General features: G+C 44.6%; 2 protein-coding genes and 1 long non-coding RNA gene across 7 annotated transcripts in view; 2 read left to right on the top strand and 1 right to left on the bottom strand.

Annotated features, from left to right (window-relative positions):
• The window catches only part of LOC118370160 (activin receptor type-2A-like), a 39,827-nt gene extending 25,855 nt beyond the window's left edge, over positions 1 to 13,972 (top strand). For both annotated transcript variants that reach the window (XM_052499078.1, XM_052499079.1), the window contains exons 5-11: positions 5,507 to 5,656; positions 5,975 to 6,118; positions 6,921 to 7,066; positions 7,724 to 7,838; positions 10,526 to 10,664; positions 10,921 to 11,051; positions 11,896 to 13,972. In XM_052499078.1, the coding sequence (XP_052355038.1) occupies positions 5,507 to 5,656; positions 5,975 to 6,118; positions 6,921 to 7,066; positions 7,724 to 7,838; positions 10,526 to 10,664; positions 10,921 to 11,051; positions 11,896 to 12,090 (1,020 nt within the window). In that variant the 3' untranslated portion in view covers positions 12,091 to 13,972. The remainder of the gene's footprint in view (positions 1 to 5,506; positions 5,657 to 5,974; positions 6,119 to 6,920; positions 7,067 to 7,723; positions 7,839 to 10,525; positions 10,665 to 10,920; positions 11,052 to 11,895) is intronic.
• LOC127916659 (uncharacterized) lies at positions 545 to 2,802 on the top strand. Of its 4 annotated transcripts, none has more exons than XR_008095462.1 (4): positions 545 to 1,384; positions 1,564 to 1,803; positions 1,901 to 1,948; positions 2,082 to 2,802. XR_008095462.1 is itself a non-coding variant. In XM_052499081.1 (4 exons), the coding sequence occupies exons 1-4, from the start codon at positions 1,323 to 1,325 to the stop codon at positions 2,299 to 2,301; spliced, it is 618 nt and encodes a 205-aa protein (XP_052355041.1). In that variant the 5' UTR covers positions 545 to 1,322; the 3' UTR covers positions 2,302 to 2,802. The 4 variants fall into 4 exon arrangements, 2 of the variants coding, with proteins under 2 accessions (XP_052355041.1, XP_052355040.1); XM_052499081.1 differs by having other exon boundaries at positions 1,853 to 1,948; XM_052499080.1 differs by having other exon boundaries at positions 545 to 1,432; positions 1,853 to 1,948.
• On the bottom strand, positions 9,148 to 10,200 carry LOC127916660 (uncharacterized). Its single transcript, XR_008095464.1, has 3 exons — positions 9,859 to 10,200; positions 9,725 to 9,770; positions 9,148 to 9,172 (listed from the first exon to the last, which is right to left on the bottom strand). It is a non-coding gene; the product is annotated as an uncharacterized LOC127916660 (long non-coding RNA).
• Positions 13,973 to 21,445: the final 7,473 nt, after the last annotated feature.

The raw sequence follows: 21,445 nt of genomic DNA, 5'->3' as shown, positions 1-21,445 counted from the left end.
GTGAAATGTTTGGTTCCTGTGATTACTGCGTCATACAGAACAGTGTGTCCTGACCCCACTCCTCCACCTCCATCCCAGGGCCAGGCTCCCTGTGTTTGTCATCTATTTCTGGGGTGAGCTGGGACTATTCTGGCCTCCCTAGCCCAGCACTACGTGGCCACGATGCCATGGAGGGGAGAGCACCCTGTGTGCGGTTTTGCCCTGAAAGGGACAGTGAGGGGAAAAGCACAAACGAATAAATAATGCAGTCAGGCTCACTCCCTCTCTCTCTCCCCCGTTCCCCTCTCTTCCTCCCTCCTTCCCCTGGAGGCTCTAACCCTGGGCCCTTAAAGTGTCCATGTTTAATCCATAACACATTTCCTTTGAACAGAAGTGCTGATTGCCGTGCCTCGCGAGCAGCTGATCTCTTGACACCCGGACTAAACTCGCCCACTTCGGCTCTTAATCACCGTGTCACGTCTGATTGGTTACAACAAGCCCCCCCCGCCCCATTTCATTTGCCCTCACGTGTTTTTTTTTTCTGTAGCCAGGCGAGCAGCCGTGACACACAGGTGAGGAAAGCCCGGAGAGTGTGCATTAAAGAGCATCCGTCTATGTGTTACGAATACAACAATGGAATACAGGAAATGCTAGGAAACTGTTGGCCGATGTCCTAGAGGTTGCCAAAGTGTCTAGCATCAGTGATGTGCATGCATAGGCCCCAGGGCTAGTTCTGACAGGGACGTCATTTAGGGTTGTCCTGCTTGGGCACTGCAGCCACTCTCCTCACCACCTGTCTTACTCTATTGAACGTGAGCTGAGGTCTCTGCATTATGAATGAGCCTTTTTAAAGGTGGACACTTCACTGTGCTTTGTTGCAGAGTGAGAGTGAGCGAGAAGGGATTGGCAACCTTTCAAGGGACGCCACAATCACGACCGCGTCCAGATGTGGTATCTTAATTTGAGCCAGTATGCTATACAGCAGGGAAATAATCCTGCAGCAACAAGAAATGTCGATTTATAATTCATTGACATTTTTGTAGAGGTTGATACATTTCCCGTTAGGGAAAAACAAGCTTGACATTTCGAAATACAAACTTTTAAACCTCGCAGGAAAGATCTCCTGCAACGGGGTGATGCAATTAAGATCCTACGTCTGTACGAGAACAGTTTGAGTATAAAAAAGAAAGGCTCAGGCAGAAAAGGAGATGGCTTCTCTATCTTTATTATTTTAACTTATAAACTAGCCTGCACAGAGTGTACAAAACATTAAGAATACCTTCCTTATATTGAGTTGCATCTCCTCCTTTTTTGCCCTCAGAACAGCCTCAATTTGTCAGGGCATGGACTCTACAAGGTGTGTAAAGCGTTCCACAGGGATGCTGGCCCATGTTGACTCTACAAGGTGTGGAAAGCGTTCCACAGGGATGCTGGCCCATGTTGACTCTACAAGGTGTGTAAAGCCTTCCACAGGGATGCTTGCCCATGTTGACTCTACAAGGTGTTGACAGGGATGCTGTTGACTCTACAAGGTGTGTAAAGCGTTCCAGGTGATGGGATGCTGGCCCATGTTGACTCTACAAGGTGTGTAAAGCGTTCCACAGGGATGCTGGCCCATGTTGACTCTACAAGGTGTGTAAAGCGTTCCACAGGGATGCTGGCCCATGTTGACTCTACAAGGTGTGTAAAGCGTTCCACAGGGATGCTGGCCCATGTTGACTCTACAAGGTGTGTAAAGCGTTCCACAGGGATGCTGGCCCATGTTGACTCTACAAGGTGTGTAAAGCGTTCCACAGGGATGCTGGCCCATGTTGACTCTACAAGGTGTGTAAAAGCGTTCCACAGGGATGCTGGCCCATGTTGACTCTACAAGGTGTGTAAAGCGTTCCACAGGGATGCTGGCCCATGTTGACTCTACAAGGTGTGTAAAGCGTTCCACAGGGATGCTGGCCCATGTTGACTCTACAAGGTGTGGCCCATGTTGAAAAGCCTTCCACAGGGATGCTCTACAAGGTGTGGAAAGCGTTCATGCTGGCCCATGTTGACTCTACAAGGTGTGGAAAGCGTTCCACAGGGATGCTGGCCCATGTTGACTCTACAAGGTGTGGAAAGCGTTCCACAGGGATGCTGGCCCATGTTGACTCCAATGCTTCCCACAGTTGTGTCAAGTTGGCTGGAAGGTCCTTCGGGAGGTGGACCGTTCTTGAATGCACACGGGAAACTGTTGAGCGTGAAAGACGCAGCAGTGTTGCAGTTGACACGTCGGTGCGCCTGGCACCTACCACCAAGCCCTGTTCAATGCTTAAAAATCCTCTGATTTAACCGGTCTCCTCCCCTTTCATCTACACTGATTGAAGTGGATTTAACAGGTGACATCGATATAGGGTCATAGCTTTCACCTGGACTCACTGGTCAGTCTCTGTCATGGAAAACACGTTTTGTATACTCCGTATATATTCGCTTTCCCACACAAGCACAAACACATGGTCATCACATGCTGCGGCGCCAGGCGATACTGTTCACATATTTGTTATCAGGGCTCTATTTTTCATACAGCCATGAGAGGTCAGGGGGAAGCTGGAATTGATTCAGTAGCTGACTACACACACAGGGCCACATCTTTCACATGCCAGACCCAGGAGGAGAGAGGGGTGAGAGAGAAGAAAAGGGTGGGGGCCCACAGCTTCCACAACACAGGCCCAAGAGGAAAGCGGGAGAGAGAGAGTCATCTATCATCCGGGGACACGACTGTTGCTCCTTTATCTACCCCCATTTCAACCTCACTGAAAACAATCATTTATTTTTGCCTCTTTTCTATCCTATTACAAGCACGCCTTTCATATAATGATAGAGGTAAGATATGTTTAATTAAACTCCAACACTTTTCAATTTCAGTGGGTTTTGGTTGGGAGGGAGCTTGATAACTGGGCCCATTTCATTTCTGACTGCTTCCCGATTCTTGTTTTTATTTCTTTGGGATGTTTTTTTAATTTTTTATGTAACTTTGAAATGTCCTCTATATGTGAGTCATTGTTGCCTTTTATGGATATATTTTTATCTTTTTTTTCTATTTTTGCATGGACGTCATGTTTTTAAAAAAATCCTTTGTAATGCAAAATACAATGGAATCAACCGATGACCAATCAAAGTGCATGAATCGGTCAATGTCGAAGATGCATCATATGAGCATGGATGTCCACTTTGGATGATAATATTTAGCACTTTTTGTCTGTTGCAATGCAACCAAGGGTTGCCACTAAGATGTCTTGTGCCGACATGTACATGAAAGAGGGGTGGGAATCCACTGAATACGGAAAGACTGCCTCTGAAGTGAAACCTTTATTCTCTAAACACTGCAATACTTTTGCCCATGGGCCGTAGGGTTCTGGTCAAAAGTAGTGCACTCTGTAGGGAATACAGTGCCTTTTGGGATGCAACCCGTGTCTTGCGCCAGTACATGGATGAAAGAGGCATTGGACCAATTTGAAATACAAATATGGTCTCTCTCTCTCTCTCTCTTTCTCTTTCTCTTTCTCTCTCTCTCTCTCTCTCTCTCTCTTTCTCTCTCTTTCTCTTTCTCTTTCTCTCTCTCTCTCTCTCTTTCTCTTTCTCTTTCTCTTTCTCTGTCTCTCTCTCTGTCTCTCTCTCTGTCTCTCTCTCTCTCTGTCTCTCTCTCTGTCTCTCTCTCTGTCTCTCTCTCTGTCTCTCTGTCTCTTTCTCTCTGTCTCTCTCTGTCTCTCTCTCTCTCTCTCTCTCTCTCTCTCTCTCTCTCTCTCTCTCTCTCTGTCTCTCTCTCTCTGTCTCTGTCTCTCTCTTTCTCTCTGTCTCTTTCTCTCTCTCTCTCTCTCTCTCTTTCTCTCTCTCTCTCTCTCTCTCTCTCTTTCTCTCTCTCTCTCTCTCTCTCTCTCTCTCTCTCTCTCTCTCTCTCTCTCTCTCTCTCTCTCTCTCTCTCTCTCTCTCTCTCTCTCTCTCTCTCTCTCTCTCTCTCACGTGGAAGTGATTAGTTTTAATCCAGAGGACCAGCTGACTTGACCCATTTTTTTAAATATTTGGAACACACACACGCACACAATTTGTAACACTTGCCCCCCCTCTACCACGTTGTTGATATGAGACTAACCCTGCCCTAAAGCCATCACCAGAGGGAGAGGCTTGACCCATCCAGGCCACTCGTGATCATGTTGCTCTTCATGCGATACACTACCCAGATATAAATACTCTATATACACGGCATTACTTCTGACAGCAGCCACTGCCACGCCCTCCTTGTTTTCAACCCGGCCAAGATCACGCAGGCATCCCAAATGGCCCCCTATTTTATATATAATGCACCACTTTTGATCAGAACCATATAGGCCTTGGTCAAAGGTAGTTCAGAAAATAGGGAGCCATTTGGGACGCATCACAGGAATCTCAGGCTGAAGGCTACCTCTCCTCTCTTTATTACCGAGCATCATCCGAGTCCCAGACGTCTCCTCTCTTCTCCTCTGTCTCTTATTCACTCTCTATTTTAGGTGGGAGGATTTGTGTGAGATACCTTTGGTCTTCAAATAGACCTGTAATAACATGGAAGGATCTAATTGAAAGCGGATGTTGGTCCATGTCTTTGAAGAGGCGGTAGGACTGACCGAGCTAATGCCCTGTGAAGGCCTCGAGGTATTTTTGGGAAGGCTCCTGGGTGCGTCCCCAAAAGGTGCCCTGTTCCCTATACAGTATAGAGCACTACTTTTGACCGGAGTCCTACGGGCCCTGGTCAAAAGTAGTGCGCCGCGTAGGGAGGCGTCCTCTATCACCGTTGCATTCCACTTATAGCGTTTTAGTCGTTTTATCAGGCGGTCTTATCCCGAGCGACTTACAGTAAGTAGCGAGTGCATTTCATTTTTTTCATACTGATCCCCTGTGTGAATCGAATTCACAACCTTGGCGTTGCGAGTGCCCTGCTCTACCAACTAAGCCACACGGGACCACATAACTAGTAGAATGCCCTCTCCTTGTCCTGGAATGATCCCTGGAGACAGTGTTTTTTTTATTTTTAAATGTTCACACCACTCTGTGTCTGGACTAACGAATACAGTTTTCCACGCTAGAAATCTTTCCGATGACAACCTGATGAGATTCGTCGATGTCTAGTCTGGACTCTTTTTTAAAAGTTTTATATAATGATCTGTCTTCCCAAGTATGTGCCCAAGTATGTGCCCAGTGTTCCTGTTAGCGCAATGACGTGAACTGATTAGATGCAATAGAATTTGATTCCGGCGTATCGCTGTCATGTGGGGACCGAACACTGTGAGGGCGTGCACCTGTTCTCTCTCTCTCTCTCCGCTCTTCTCAACTGAGAAGCAATGATGGAAATTGGAATTGGCATTTCAATGTACCTCCTGAATCAATTGACTGAATTGAAATGGAATTGACCCCGACACCAAGTATGTCGCCTCGATGGCTCAGTGGTAGTACAGAGCGTATGAGTGCTTTCATTGATCCCAGTACCAAACCTGCTGTCTATCTCCCTGTCCGCCCTCTGCTACAGGACCCACTGGGGCCACACACCCCTCCCTCGCCCATCATGGGGCAGAAGCCATTGCAGTTGATCGAGGTCAAAGCCAGGGGGCGCTTCGGCTGTGTGTGGAAGGCTCAGCTCCTCGACGACTACGTGGCTGTCAAGGTCTTCCCCATTCAGGTATGAGTTGGAAGTTGAGGTACACCGTTGAGATAAAAAAAAAAGGACTTTATACAAATAATTGATTGATTTGAGGTTAAGCTCTATTAGTTATCGTGTTCAATTTATGTCATATTTGTACATCACACAAGGTGAAATAGCTAATAGCTTATATTATTTAACAGACGCTTTTATCCAAAGCGACTTAGTCATGTGTGCAAGCATTTAACGTATGGGTGGTCCCGGGAATCAAACCCACAATCCTGCCGTAGTAAGCGCCATCCTCTACCAACTGAGTTACAGAGAACCTAATGTCGTGTGTTGGGGTGTTGCCTGCAGGACAAGCTTTCATGGCAGAACGAGTATGAGATCTACAGCCTGAGTGGGATGAAACACGAGAACCTGCTCCACTTTATCGGTGTGGAGAAGAGAGGCAACAACATGGACATAGACCTCTGGCTCATCACAGCCTATCACGACAACGTACGAATACGTAAACTTGATTGTCCGTTGAAATTTACATTTGTCTATTTCAGGGATCATGAACTAGATTCAGCTGTGGGACGATTATTTCTTGACAGGATGATCAGTGGGCCGGAACGTAATTACAAATAATTTGTAGACTAGAAAAAGCCCAAACAGATATATTTGACAAAAAAATACATATTTTTGAACCTTGCTTACATTTGTATACAATCGCATATGTCTCTCAATTATGTGTGGGAATACTTTGGAAGAGATTTCCAAAAATAAAATCACTTGGAGCTGAAAAGACCCCTCAAAACATTGTCTCAAATAAAATTGGCCTGCGGGTCGCCGGTTGGGGAACCCTGGTCTATTTGTTCTTAAAACCCCAACCGACCAGACACCACACACCACAGGAGGCTGGTGGGGGGGAGCTATAGGGGGACAGACTATTGTAACAACTGGGATGGAATAAATGGTTCCACATCAAACATATGGGTGCCGCTTGTTTGACTCCGTTCCGTTAATTCCATTCCAGACATTACAATAAGCCCATCCCCCTATAGCTCTTCCCATCAGCCTCCTCTGCCACACATATACCGAGAGGCTGGAAGCAGCACAGGGTCAGCCCTCGAAGAAGGTTTCCAATGACTGGCAACTACAGGTTGTCTGCCCTCCAGTGGTTGGACAGTGTTACTACAACTCCTTTACCGCCCCCATGTCACAGCTGTAGCAGAATCAGAGATGTCCTCATTTTCCTGCGTACAATCCTGCAGGGTGAATAGAAAAAAGACAAACACTAATTGTGTTTCCCCCACAGGGCTCTCTGACTGATTACCTGAAGGCCAACGTGGTGTCGTGGAACGAGCTGTGCCACATCTCCCAGACCTTGGCCCGTGGCCTGGCCTATCTCCACGAGGACATCCCTGGGCTGAAGGACGGACACAAGCCCGCCGTCGCACACAGGTGGGTGAGGGGTGGTATCGACTCGGCCCGGCCCTACCTTGAATCAAAAACGGAACGAATTGCAAAAATCGCTGAAGTTGGAGACATATATCTCCCCTCACTAACTTCAAGCATCAGCTGTCAGAGCAGCTTACCAATCACTGCAGCTGTACACAGCCCATCTGTAAATAGCCCATTCAACCAACTACCTACTTCATCCCCATATTTGTTTTTTTCTGCTCTTTTGCACACCACTTATTTCTACTTGCCCATTCTCATCTGCACATATATCACTCCAGTGTTAATTGCTAAATTGTAATTACTTCGTCACTATGGCCTATTTATTGCCTTACCCCCTTACTTCATTTGCACACACTGTATACAGATTTTTCTATTGTGTTATTGACTGTATGTTTTGTTTATTCCACGTGTAACTCTGTGTTTTTTTTGTCACACTGCTTTGCTTTATCTTGGCCAGGTCGCAGTTGTAAATGAGAACTTGTTCTCAACTGGCCTACCTGGTTAAATAAAGGGAGGGGGGTGGCACAAGGACAAAAACACACATATATGTTACGGGCGGTAGAATGAATACATTCCATCGCATCAATAACATTGAGGCCGACTCCCCTTGTTCCTCTGTCTGCGGTTTACTTATCGCTCTCTTTCTGGCTCCGACAGGGACATGAAGAGCAAGAACGTGCTTCTGAAGAACAACCTGACAGCCTGCATAGCGGACTTCGGCCTGGCCCTGAAGTTTGAAGCTGGGAAGTCAGCAGGAGACACCCACGGACAGGTAAACTAATGACGCTGGTTATTCTGATGCTCTATTAACCTGCAGAAGGGAGCAGAATCGGTGAATGTAGTGATGCTGTATTAACCTGCTGAAGAGAGCAGAATCGGTGAATGTAGTGATGCTGTATTAACCTGCAGAAGGGAGCAGAATCGGTGAATGTAGTGATGCTGTATTAACCTGCTGAAGAGAGCAGAATCGGTGAATGTAGTGATGCTCTATTAACCTGCTGAAGAGAGCAGAATCGGTGAATGTAGTGATGCTCTATTAACCTGCAGAAGAGAGCAGAATCGGTGAATGTAGTGATGCTGTATTAACCTGCAGAAGGGAGCAGAATCGGTGAATGTAGTGATGCTGTATTAACCTGCAGAAGGGAGCAGAATCGGTGAATGTGGTGATGCTGTATTAACCTGCAGAAGAGAGCAGAATCGGTGAATGTAGTGATGCTGTATTAACCTGCAGAAGAGAGCAGAATCGGTGAATGTAGTGATGCTGTATTAACCTGCAGAAGGGAGCAGAATCAGTAGTGATGCTGTATTAACCTGAGAAGGGAGCAGAATGTGAATGTAGTGATGCTGTATTAACCTGCAGAAGGAGCAGAATCGGTGAATGTAGTGATGCTGTATTAACCTGCAGAAGAGAGCAGAATCGGTGAATGTAGTGATGCTGTATTAACCTGCAGAAGAGAGCAGAATCGGTGAATGTAGTGATGCTGTATTAACCTGCAGAAGGGAGCAGAATCGGTGAATGTAGTGATGCTGTATTAACCTGCAGAAGGGAGCAGAATCGGTGAATGTAGTGATGCTGTATTAACCTGCAGAAGAGAGCAGAATCGGTGAATGTAGTGATGCTGTATTAACCTGCAGAAGAGAGCAGAATCGGTGAATGTAGTGATGCTGTATTAACCTGCAGAAGAGAGCAGAATCGGTGAATGTAGTGATGCTGTATTAACCTGCAGAAGAGAGCAGAATCGGTGAATGTAGTGATGCTGTATTAACCTGCAGAAGAGAGCAGAATCGGTGAATGTAGTGATGCTGTATTAACCTGCAGAAGGGAGCAGAATCGGTGAATGTAGTGATGCTGTATTAACCTGCAGAAGAGAGCAGAATCGGTGAATGTAGTGATGCTGTATTAACCTGCAGAAGAGAGCAGAATCGGTGAATGTAGTGATGCTGTATTAACCTGCAGAAGAGAGCAGAATCGATGTGAATGTAGTGATGCTGTATTAACCTGCAGAAGAGAGCAGAATCGGTGAATGTAGTGATGCTGTATGTAGTGCTGTTGTATTAACCTGCAGAAGGGAGCAGAATCGGTGAATGTAGTGATGCTGTATTAACCTGCAGAAGAGAGCAGAATCGGTGAATGTAGTGATGCTGTATTAACCTGCAGAAGAGAGCAGAATCGGTGAATGTAGTGATGCTGTATTAACCTGCAGAAGAGAGCAGAATCAGTGAATGTAGTGATGCTGTATTAACCTGCAGAAGAGAGCAGAATCGGTGAATGTAGTGATGCTGTATTAACCTGCAGAAGAGAGCAGAATCGGTGAATGTAGTGATGCTGTATTAACCTGCAGAAGAGAGCAGAATCGGTGAATGTAGTGATGCTGTATTAACCTGCAGAAGAGAGCAGAATCGGTGAATGTAGTGATGCTGTATTAACCTGCAGAAGGGAGCAGAATCGGTGAATGTAGTGATGCTGTATTAACCTGCAGAAGGGAGCAGAATCGGTGAATGTAGTGATGCTGTATTAACCTGCAGAAGAGAGCAGAATCGGTGAATGTAGTGATGCTGTATTAACCTGCAGAAGGGAGCAGAATCGGTGAATGTAGTGCTGTTGTATTAACCTGCAGAAGGGAGCAGAATCGGTTAATGTAGTGATGCTGTATTAACCTGCAGAAGAGAGCAGAATCGGTTAATGTAGTGATGCTGTATTAACCTGCAGAAGGGAGCAGAATCAGTGAATGTAGTGATGCTGTATTAACCTGCAGAAGAGAGCAGAATGAATGTAGTGATGCTGTATTAACCTGCAGAAGGGAGCAGAATCGGTGAATGTAGTGATGCTGTATTAACCTGCAGAAGAGAGCAGAATCGGTGAATGTAGTGATGCTGTATTAACCTGCAGAAGAGAGCAGAATCGGTGAATGTAGTGATGCTGTATTAACCTGCAGAAGAGAGCAGAATCGGTGAATGTAGTGATGCTGTATTAACCTGCAGAAGAGAGCAGAATCGGTGAATGTAGTGATGCTGTATTAACCTGCAGAAGAGAGCAGAATCGGTGACTGTAGTGATGCTGTATTAACCTGCAGAATCGGTGAATGTAGTGATGCTGTATTAACCTGCAGAAGAGAGCAGAATCGGTGAATGTAGTGATGCTGTATTAACCTGCAGAATCGGTGAATGTAGTGATGCTGTATTAATCTGCAGAAGAGAGCAGAATCGGTGAATGTAGTGATGCTGTATTAATCTGCAGAAGAGAGCAGAATCGGTGAATGTAGTGATGCTGTATTTCACTCCAGCATCAAATACATGTTCAGACTTCAAAGGCGGCGGAATATCCCACATTGAGGTCCGTAAGAGGTGTGTAAATATCGGACAACTGTTGATTTTTCGTGGTGAGCTATGGCCTGAGGGCAGTGTGTTGTTGACATGAGACAGAGTGTTACCGTGTAGCCTTGTGCTCTGCTTCTCCAGGTGGGCACGAGGCGCTACATGGCCCCTGAGGTGCTGGAGGGGGCCATCAACTTCCAGAGAGACTCCTTCCTGAGGATAGACATGTACGCCATGGGGCTGGTGCTGTGGGAGCTGGCTGCTCGCTGCACCGCTGCAGACGGTGAGAGAACAACGTGTGTGTGTGTGTGTGTCCTCGTGTGTTTGAAACGGGTATGTTGACCTTGTGAGGATCAGTGACTCTGGGACACGGCCGACTGCTGACTCCACGCCGAGCTGACGGAAGTGACCAGAATACTTACAGTGCCGAATGTGATCCCAAAGGAGTCACTGTGTGTGTGGCTTCTCTGCTGGTGTGTGTGTGTGTGTGTGGTTTCTCTGTATTCTCACGCTGTGTGTGTGTGTGTGTTTTGTTGCAGGTCCTGTGGATGAGTACACACTGCCCTTCGAGGAGGAGGTCGGCCAGCACCCGTCTCTAGAGGACATGCAGGAGGTGGTGGTCCACAAGAAGCTACGGCCCTGCCTCAGAGAGTGCTGGCAGAAACACACAGTGAGTGAAGACCAGTGTTGGGGGGAAAAGTACTCAACTGTCATACTTGAGTAAAAGTAAAGATACCTTAATAGAAAATTACTCAAGTAAAAGTGAAAGTCACCCAGTAAAAACTGAGTAAAGGTCTAAAAGTATTTGGTTCTAAATGTAAATTGAATTTCTAAAATATACTTAAGTATTAAGAGTGAAAATCGTTTCACATTTTAAGCAAACCATTTTCCTGTCAAAATGTAACGAGTACTTTTGGGTGTCAGGGAAAATGTATGGAGTATAAAGTACATTATTTTCTTTAAGAAGGTAGTGAAGTAAAAGTTGGCAAAAATATAAATAGTAAAGTACAGATACCACAAAAAACTCCCTAAATAGCACTTTCAAGTATTTTTACTGAAGTACTTTACACCACTGGTGAGGACACACTGTCACATGACAAGTGTATAGTGAAGTAAGTACACACTAGGAGTATAGTGGGTTTGCTGGTGGTGTTACTGGATAGGATGACGTTTCAAACGTGTAGATCATTCATTGTTTATTAGCATGTGGTTCCAATTACTCTGCAGGTTAGAACAGTTCCCAACCAAGGGAATTAGGACTCATGAGACCATATGTTTACTGGTAAAATGCACATGAGGGAATATTTCAGGGGTACTCCGGGCAGAGCAAAATTCAGTTGTTGATACAGTAACCGAAAAAGGTTGGAAACCAATGGGTTAGAACCATAGAGCTAGCAACATCAGGGTTATGGGTTCAAGTCCTGCGTGTGTCAATGTTGACGGTTTTGTGAGATGCTTGGGATAAGAACTTTGGCTTAAATGACCATATATATGCTCTTTTATGCTTGTCCCAGGGCCTGGTGATGCTGTGTGAGACCATCGAGGAGTGCTGGGACCACGAGGCCGAGGCGCGGCTCTCGGCGGGCTGCGTGGAGGAACGCATCATCCAGATGCGACGCCAGACCAACATTGTCGCCCCCGAGGAGATTGTCACCGTCGTCACCATGGTGACCAACGTGGACTTCCCTCCCAAAGAGTCCAGCCTATGAATGGACGGACATTGACTGGGCGTGTCAGGTGGTGGACATGGAGCTATTTTGACTGGATGTTTTCAGGTACACATTGATCGAACAGAGTGGCCCGTTCAGGATCATGAACTCTGGGTGATCCCGGGTTCATCTCTGACCCTTGACCCCCTCAGCTGGGCGTGCTGGCATGGCGTGGTTGTGTTTTAGTGCTGGGCGCTATACTACTGTCATTCAGGAAATACCTGGCTGTGCCCACCAACACTGGTTTGGTTTCTACCCACTTCATAGTATCACGATGTGTTGGATTCAGGTGGACTCCCATAGCGAGCCTCAAACTGTACAACAGACTCCTTCAAAAGAGCAACACTAGGTCGTAACAAAAAGATGTGAGCTGGGCAAAAGGGATATTTTCTATATGAAAACACTAGGACCGCCTAACAGACTTCTGTTCTATTTTCTAAGAAAAAGAAGAGGGAGAGGATGGACTCTCCAAGAGGAAGAACTGTTACGGCTCAGTGAAGGAAAAAGGGCAACTTGTTTTAAAATTCCTTTGCGGTTTTCTTTCTGTGTTTAAATGATAATGACAACTTGTAATGCCAATAAGAAACAGCTTCTGAATGTCACGTGTACTGCTGCTGTACATCATATCAAAACAATGGCAGTCAAGGTTTATTTTAGCGGGGTGGGGGGATCCATTTCCAAGCGTTACTACTTTGAAAGCAAAACCATAGACCTCCCTCAAATCAACAAGGTATACCTCAGTTCCATCTTCATTACGACACTGCAACTCTAGAGACAGAACTACTGTTGTTTCTAGTTCTATTAAGTATATTTCTGGGACGACAACAATCTCTCTGGAAACCGTTCAGATGACATCATTACTTTGGTATTATCGAACTGTATACTGTACAGCTGTGGCAGGTGAAAATAGAACCATTATCACCACAGTTTTTTAAACTATCCCGCCAAGAGTTGTATGACCATACATTTACACACGTGTATCTGCCTTCTTGTTTTTCTTCTTTGCACAATTTTTTTTGTCCTTGTTTTTTTCCTTATTATTTTTCCTTAATGTGTCCTTCCTTGCGGTTTTAATTAGTTTTTTTTTTATTGAAAACATGTTACTCCTACATTTTAAGAGTATTTCAATAACCCCCTAACTCATTGAAAATTATTTTTAAATTTGGCTTGCTGTGTCAATCGAGTATTTAATGATGTGAGCATGCCTTTTGGTTATCCTTTGGTCTTCTTTTTAAACAAGCTCAGGAAGCTACTCTTCTGTCTCTCTTGACTCCCTAGTTATTATCCATCTGTATCTCCCAGTGCCTAGCTACTTCTCGAGTCCCTAGCTACTACCCCTCTGTCTCTCCTGAGTCCCTAGCTACTACCCCTCTGTCTCTCCTGAGTCCCTAGCTACTACCCTTCTGTCTCTCTTGAGTCCCTAGCTACTACCCCTCTGTCTCTCCTGAGTCCCTAGCTACTACCCCTCTGTCTCTCCTGAGTCCCTAGCTACTACCCTTCTGTCTCTCTTGAGTCCCTAGCTACTACCCTTCTGTCTCTCCTGAGTCCCTAGCTACTACCCTTCTGTCTCTCCAGTCCCTAGCTACTACCCTTCTGTCTCTCCTGAGTCCCTAGCTACTACCCTTCTGTCTCTCCTGAGTCCCTAGCTACTACCCTTCTGTCTCTAGTCCCTAGCTACTACCCTTCTCTCTCCTGTCCCTTGCTACTACCCTTCTGTCTCTCCTGTCCCTAGCTACTACCCTTCTGTCTCTCCAGTCTCTAGCTACTACCCTTCTGTCTCTCCAGTCCCTAGCTACTACCCTTCTGTCTCTCCTGAGTCCCTAGCTACTACCCTTCTGTCTCTCCTGAGTCCCTAGCTACTACCCTTCTGTCTCTCCTCTGTCTCCAGTCCCTAGCTACTACCCCTCTGTCTCTCCTGAGTCCCTAGCTACTACCCATCTGTCTCTCCTGTCCCTAGTCCCTAGCTACTACCCATCTGTCTCCAGTCCCTAGCTACTACCCTTCTCTCTCTCCTGTCCCTAGCTACTACCCTTCTGTCTCCAGTCCCTAGCTACTACCCTTCTGTCTCTCCTCCAGTCCCTAGCTACTACCCTTCTCTCTCTCTCTCCAGTCCCTAGCTACTACCCTTCTGTCTCTAGTCCCTAGCTACTACCCTTCTCTCTCTCTCTCCAGTCCCTAGCTACTACCCTTCTCTCTCTCTCTCCAGTCCCTAGCTACTACCCTTCTCTCTCTCTCTCCAGTCCCTAGCTACTACCCTTCTCTCTCTCCAGTCCCTAGCTACTACCCTTCTGCTTTGAGACACGGGTGACCTTTCACACTGACTCTCTCTCTTCCTGGTGCCATCTCAACCGTTGTGTTAAAACGTCTCTACTTCTAGCCTCTCTATCATCTCAACTCAGTTGAGCCTTTTAATCAGTGTGACAACGTTACTACTGTAGACCCACCCTGGGCAAAACAAGGATGACTCTCGTTGTCCTTCCGGAATTTGATTTGTGAATGTGTTCTATATTCCATTTCTAGCTTGTTGTATGAGCTCAGATTTGTCTTCTGGGTGACATTGACACGGATGATGATGCGTTCATCTTTGCATTCTCTCTCTTCACACCTAGTCAGTGTTTAAACTGGAACTGCAACATCTTCAACAACGTTCAGGGATTCAATACTATGCTTTTCAGTAATTACTACAGTATATGCAACCCGTGCAGAATGGTGTAACGTACGTATTTGCATTGCTGCAGGAGCGACTTTCACACCACTGTAGCATTTTAAAAAACATTTTTAATCTTGTCTATTGATGTTTTAATGATTTGCTGAGCAGAGCTTTTGGGTATTCGACAGAGAGCAGGTGGGCAGGTGCCAACTCAAAGAATTATTACTTTACCTCTATCTGAAAGACAGTGGAACGGACTTAGGGAAAGCCCAACTGTATTACTAGATTGTGGCTGTACTCTTGGGGGTAAAAGGCTGCAGTTGGCCAGTGGTCTCGCAGCGGATGTAGGCTCTATCGCAATTAGTCTTTCCTTGATTCCTCACATCCTATCTCCTTGCCTAATATGGTTGAGGAGGAGGAGGAGAGGGGATGCGAAGATTCAAGGACATTTTAATTGAGAGAGCCATAGAATGGTGGCCGTTACTGTGAATCCCCCCCTCCCCCACCCTCCCTCGCTACACACTGGAAGCCTGTAGCGCTCAGCAATAGCAACTAGCAAGCAAAGGGCATTGGAGGAAGAGTGGAAGAGGCACCAGTTTCCAAGCAGTTAGTGGTGAACCAACAGTCTGATATACAATCACTACAGTACTTCTGCATTATTTTGGTTGTCGTATGTGCTTCTGAGAAAAAAAATACATATGTAGCCATGTTTTGGTCCTCTGATGATTTCTGGTATTTTGAGGATATCATTTTGTGTACATGATTTAATTTTTAAACCACAACTACTTCTACAAAGCTGATTTCACTGTACAGACGTTTTAAACCCCAAGCCACACTACAATCTACTTAGTTGATCAGACCTTGGCCTTCTTGTGAGAGTTGACTTTCTTTAAGAATAAACTTCAGAAAGCCCAAATAACATTTGACTTCAGATTGACTGGGATATTGAAATGCACATTATGTAAATATATGTCATTTTTAGATCGTAGGTGATGGATATAGCATGAGGTTGTTTCTATTGTTATTAGAATATATCACAAAGACGGGAAAAAGTCCCAGATAAATGAATTATTACATAATAAGATTTTACCTGTTTATTTTGTATATCTATGTTTTTAAATTGTATCAATTTATGGCCCAAATCGGTCACTCTTCCTTCCCCAGATGAGACGAACTTCTTTCTAAGGTGATCTGATGAAAATCCCCTCAAATTGAACCCTGAATCAACAGTTATATACCATTTTCACACTACTGAGCTGAGACGAACTAAGCCGAACCGAGTTGGATAGAGGTGGCCTGGTTAAGCATCCACCATAGTTGCTGGAAGAAAGCTGAAAATGACAATGTGATCGGAAAATATCAGAGCCAGCAAAGTATGGTTCGGATTGGCTCAGTAGTGTGAAAATAGTCATTGTTTTACCTCAAGACATCCTAGCTCAGACCCTTATGTTACACTACAACATTGACATACCATTGCTACAATGTTCCAGCAGTGTTGCAAGAATGTTATCCCTTGTATGTGACCAGCAGACAGTGTTTTCTGTAACACACTTCCTCTCAAAACAACACTAAACCTAGGTTAGCTTCGGTTGTGTATTTGCTGATAGTCGAACAGTGTGACTTGGCACAAATGACTGTTCTATTGGCTAGTGGACTTGCCAATCATTTTTATGCTTTGAAGTTATTTAACAAACTTTTTCAGATGCCTGGTTGGAAGTGGATGTTAAATATTGTACAGAGAAATTGTATGCTATTGTCCCTAAAATAAAGTATAGTGACTGCTATATGATGTTGTCTATCTGAAATCTATGAATTGGTTTTATCTAATAATGTTGTTTTTCTGAAAACAGACCACTAGATGGCAGCGTTTAGCATTGAATGGGTCTAAGGTTTTATTTTACTTACACACAGGGAATATACACATGCCAGAAACATTTTGATCAGGTCATTCATTTTCAGTCTGTGAGGGGATGGTTCGGGGTCCCATGTCTTTCAGTGGTTGTCCAAAACCAACCCTCAAACTGGACCCAACATGAAAGAATATTGCCTTTGACAAGCATATCGACTCTCTTCAAACTGAAAGAAGACCTTTCTTCATTGTTGACGCAGATACCTCAAGGGTGACCTATATAAACATTCTAGAAACATGTGATGGAGAGTGTGCAGGAAAAATGGTCTTCTACTGAGATGATGATGATGATGTCATGCGGACCCACCTCGATGACAACTTGCTTGTCAAAATGATGTATGGAATGGGATTTCCTCTGGAGCAACAAAAAAAAAATGAAAGAAAATGTGGCGTAAAATGTGGCCCGCTTTTGCGTAGCCTTCTGTTCATACATCCTTACCATTTTGTGAACCCTTTGTGGATGTCATTCGTCGTAGATGTCAGTCAAGTGTTTTATCGCAGTTATCAGGCAAAATTCATGAATGGACAGACCTGGGGGGAAATCAGGCCAAGTCATTGATGTGTAATAAGATAGTAACCCTGCCTCACAATCTTTCAAATAAATCCTATCACTATGATAACTCTGAAGTTCTGAGCTCAACACAGTCTTGCTCACTGTCTCATAACTACAGCACCAGTAAGCAGTGATGGAAAAAGTATAGTTATATTAATAGCAGGCTTTAAACTACCATGGAGTATGATTGTTTTGGAGTCCATCATACACAGCAGACCTGGGCAGAAAATAATTGTACTTAGTGTAGTTTTTTAACTTTTTTTTTTTTTTTTTTTTTTACAAATGCCAACTTAGAGAATCAACTGAGGGGTAACTATTGACAACTATTTCCTTGATATTTGAATACAGGTCTCAGAAAAACAAATAATGCTTGAAATTATTTTTTGAATGCCTCTCAGAAAGATCAATCATATTTGAAGGTATTTGAATATATGCAAGTTATTTCAAAATATATATGATCATTAGCACATGGTTCGGAGGGCTTTCTGAACTGAATCTTAATATATAGCCTCAAATTAAATATTTAATGATTTACAGGAAAAATGAAGAAGAGAAAAAATGTTAAACAAACATTTCTCAATTGAAATAATGGAAAGTAAAACAAATGTAAACCAAACAGATTTTATTGTTGAACATTTTTTTTCAGAATTTCTTTTACATCATGGTCATATCCTATGGTTATTTAACGGTCATTGTAGATGGTGGTTAATCATTTAAGGTGGTGATTGCGTTTGATAAACATCCATCACAAATGTTTTGTCACTCGTGGAGCAACGGTCAGGCCTGAATGTTTTACTAGCGATGCTGATGACCCGTTCCACAGGGTCTGAGAATGCAGGGACCTGGAGGTACATTGCAGTCAACTTTGATAGGTTCGGGTAACGGGGGGGGCGTTGTCCTCCCAGAACACAAGGGGGTCTGACATTTCCATCAGGCAAGGAGAAGAGAGGTAAGTTTGATACCTCTGTGGCGACAACATCAGGTTAGGGGTTGAGGGGTAAGAACAAGGCAAAAAAAACTTGCTTACCTTTGCAGGTGGTTCTTGTGCAATGGCACAAGCTCTGGGCACCTAGCTGCTCTGGGTACCTAGCTGCTCTGGGTACCTAGCTGCTCTGGGCACCTACCTGCTCTGGGTACCTAGCTGCTCTGGGCACCTAGCTGCTCTGGGTACCTAGCTGCTCTGGGCACCTACCTGCTCTGGGTACCTAGCTGCTCTGGGCACCTACCTGCTCTGGGTACCTAGCTGCTCTGGGCACCTACCTGCTCTGGGTACCTAGCTGCTCTGGGTACCTAGCTGCTCTGGGTACCTAGCTGCTCTGGGTACCTAGCTGCTCTGGGCACCTACCTGCTCTGGGTACCTAGCTGCTCTGGGTACCTAGCTGCTCTGGGTACCTAGCTGCTCTGGGTACCTAGCTGCTCTGGGCACCTACCTGCTCTGGGCACCTACCTGCTCTGGGCACCTAGCTGCTCTGGGCACCTAGCTGCTCTGGGCACCTAGCTGCTCTGGGCACCTAGCTGCTCTGGGCACCTACCTGCTCTGGGCACCTACCTGCTCTGGGCACCTACCTGCTCTGGGCACCTACCTGCTCTGGGCACCTAGCTGCTCTGGGCACCTACCTGCTCTGGGCACCTAGCTGCTCTGGGCACCTACCTGCTCTGGGCACCTAGCTGCTCTGGGCACCTACCTGCTCTGGGCACCAGAAGGCCTTGAAGCGAGGATCAAGAAGAGCTGACAGCTGCTTAGACAAACGTTTCCTTAAAAGGAGAGAGATGCTTCTCCACAGACATCGGAGAGAGAATGGGTTTTACTGTTCTTCGCCAAAACATTGTACAAGTTGTAGCAACAAGCTGAAATGCAAGTACAACTGGTTTATAATTTAACAAATTGTTTTTATAAAACTAAATATACAAGGGTAGCACTTTATAATAGCTCCACACAACAAAGCAATTCGAATGGATTGGTAAAACGTTTATTGTTCATGTATTAGTCATTACTCCATTCATAAGATGTTTAACATAGGTCCTTATAAACCATTTACTAAATCATTAGTTATGTATTTTTGTGTGGCCTTTATACTTTACTTTATAAAACTTTTTTTTACCAATGTTTTGAGTGACCAGTGTAATTTCTCATCAAATGATGGACATGCCATTCGATAACATTCCAGGAGTACCTGATGCTCCTTATTGTCCAAAAATAGCCTAAAACATTTCACAATTCCTGACATTTAATCCCAGTAAAAAATCACTGCCTTAGGTCAGTTAGGATCACCACTTCATTTTAAGAATGTAAAATGTCAGAATAATAGTAGAGAGAATTATTTATTCCCGGTGGGTCAGAAGTTTACATACACTCAATTAGTATTTGGTAGCATTGTATTTAAATTGTTTAACTTGGGTCAAACGTTTTGGGTAGCCTTCCACAAGCTTCCCACAATAAGTTGGGTGAATTTTGGCCCATTCCTCCTGACAGAGCTGGTGTAACTGAGTCAGGTTTGTAGGCCTCCTTGCTCACACACGCTTTTTCAGTTCTGCCTAGGCCTTGAAATACATCCACAGATACCCCTCCAATTGACTCAAATTATTTAAATTAGCTTATCAGAAGCTTCTAAAGCCATGCCATAATCAAAGCCGTTTAAAGGCACAGTCAATTTAGTGAATGTAAACTTCTGATCCACTGGAATTGTGATACAGTGAATTATAAGTGAAATAATCTGTCTGTAAACAATTGTTGGAAAAATTACTTGTGTCATGCACAAAGTAGATGTCCTAACCGACTTGCCAAAACTAACAAGAAATTTGTGGAGTGGTTGAAAAACGAGTTTTAATAACTCCAGTGTATGTAAACCTCCGACTTTAACTGTATATAGTATATTATGATAAGATGGCGCCGAAAGGATGGCTGATGTTTTACATGCTCCAAACCAACTGTACTATTTCTTTATTTTTTTCAGTTTTTTTTTTTCAAGTTATTTTGTGCATAATGTTGCTGCTACCATCTCTTATGACCGAAAGTAACTTCTGGACATCAGAACAGTGATTACTCACCTCAAACTGGAAGAATCTTTTTCCTTTAACGAGTCCGACGAGAAGGATATACTGCTTTCCTGGGAACAGGCCCAAATCTCTGTCATTTGCGTAACGAAAAGACAGAGAAAAAGGGAACGGAGATTGGGATGTCTTATGATAATGCATAGGTGAGCAAGTAAACTCACACTTCTATCCGTTCTATTGGCTAACGTGCAATCATTGGAAAATAAAATTGATGACCTACGATAAAGATTATCCTACCAAAGGGCCATTAAAACCTGTAGTATCTTGTGTTTCACCGAGTTGTGGGTGAACGATGACATGGATAATATAGAGCTGGCCTGATTTTCCATGCACCGGCAGAACAGAGAAGCTACGTCTGGTAGGACAAGGTGTGGGGGTGTGTGTCTATTTGTCAATAACAGCTGGTGTGCGATGTCTAATATTAAAGAAGTTTCGAGGTATTGCTCGCCTGAGGTTGAGTACCTTATGATAAGCTGTAGACCACACTATCTACCAAGAGATTATTCGAAGTCGTCTATTTACCACCACAGACCAATGCTGGCACTAAGACTGCACTCAACCAACTCTATAAGGCCATAAACAAACAAGAAAATGCTCACCCAGAAGCGGATCTCCCAGTTGCCGGGGACTTTAATGAAGGCAAATTTAAATTAGTTTTACCAAATTTGTATGTGCAACCAGAAGAGAAAAAACTCTAGACCACCTTTACTAAACACACATAGATGCATTCAAAGCTCTCCCCCGCCCTCCAGTTGGCAAATCAGACCATAATTCTATCCTCCTGATTCTTGCTTACAAGCAAAAACTTAAACAGGAAGTACCAGTGACTCGCTCAATACGGAAGTGGTCAGATGACACGAATGCTACGCTACAGGACTGTTTTGCTAGCACAGACTGGAATATTTTCCTGGGATTCATCCAATGGCATTGAGGAGTATACCATCTCAGTCATCGGCTTCATCAATAAGTGCATCGACGATGTCGTACCCACAGTGACCGTACGTACATATCCCAACCAGAAGCCATGGATTACAGGCAACATCCGCATCGAGCTAAAGGCAAGAGCTACTGCTTTCAAGGAGTGGGACAGTAATCCGGACGCTTATAAGAAATCCCGCTATGACCTCAGACGAACCATCAAACAGGCAAAGCGTCAATACAGGATTAAGATTGAATCCAACTACACCTG

Source organism: Oncorhynchus keta, chromosome 37, assembly GCF_023373465.1.
Source record: "Oncorhynchus keta strain PuntledgeMale-10-30-2019 chromosome 37, Oket_V2, whole genome shotgun sequence".
Classification (NCBI taxonomy): domain Eukaryota; kingdom Metazoa; phylum Chordata; class Actinopteri; order Salmoniformes; family Salmonidae; genus Oncorhynchus; species Oncorhynchus keta.
The sequence above is the reverse complement of the archived record's forward strand: the minus strand, read 5'-3'. Positions and strand labels throughout refer to the sequence as shown.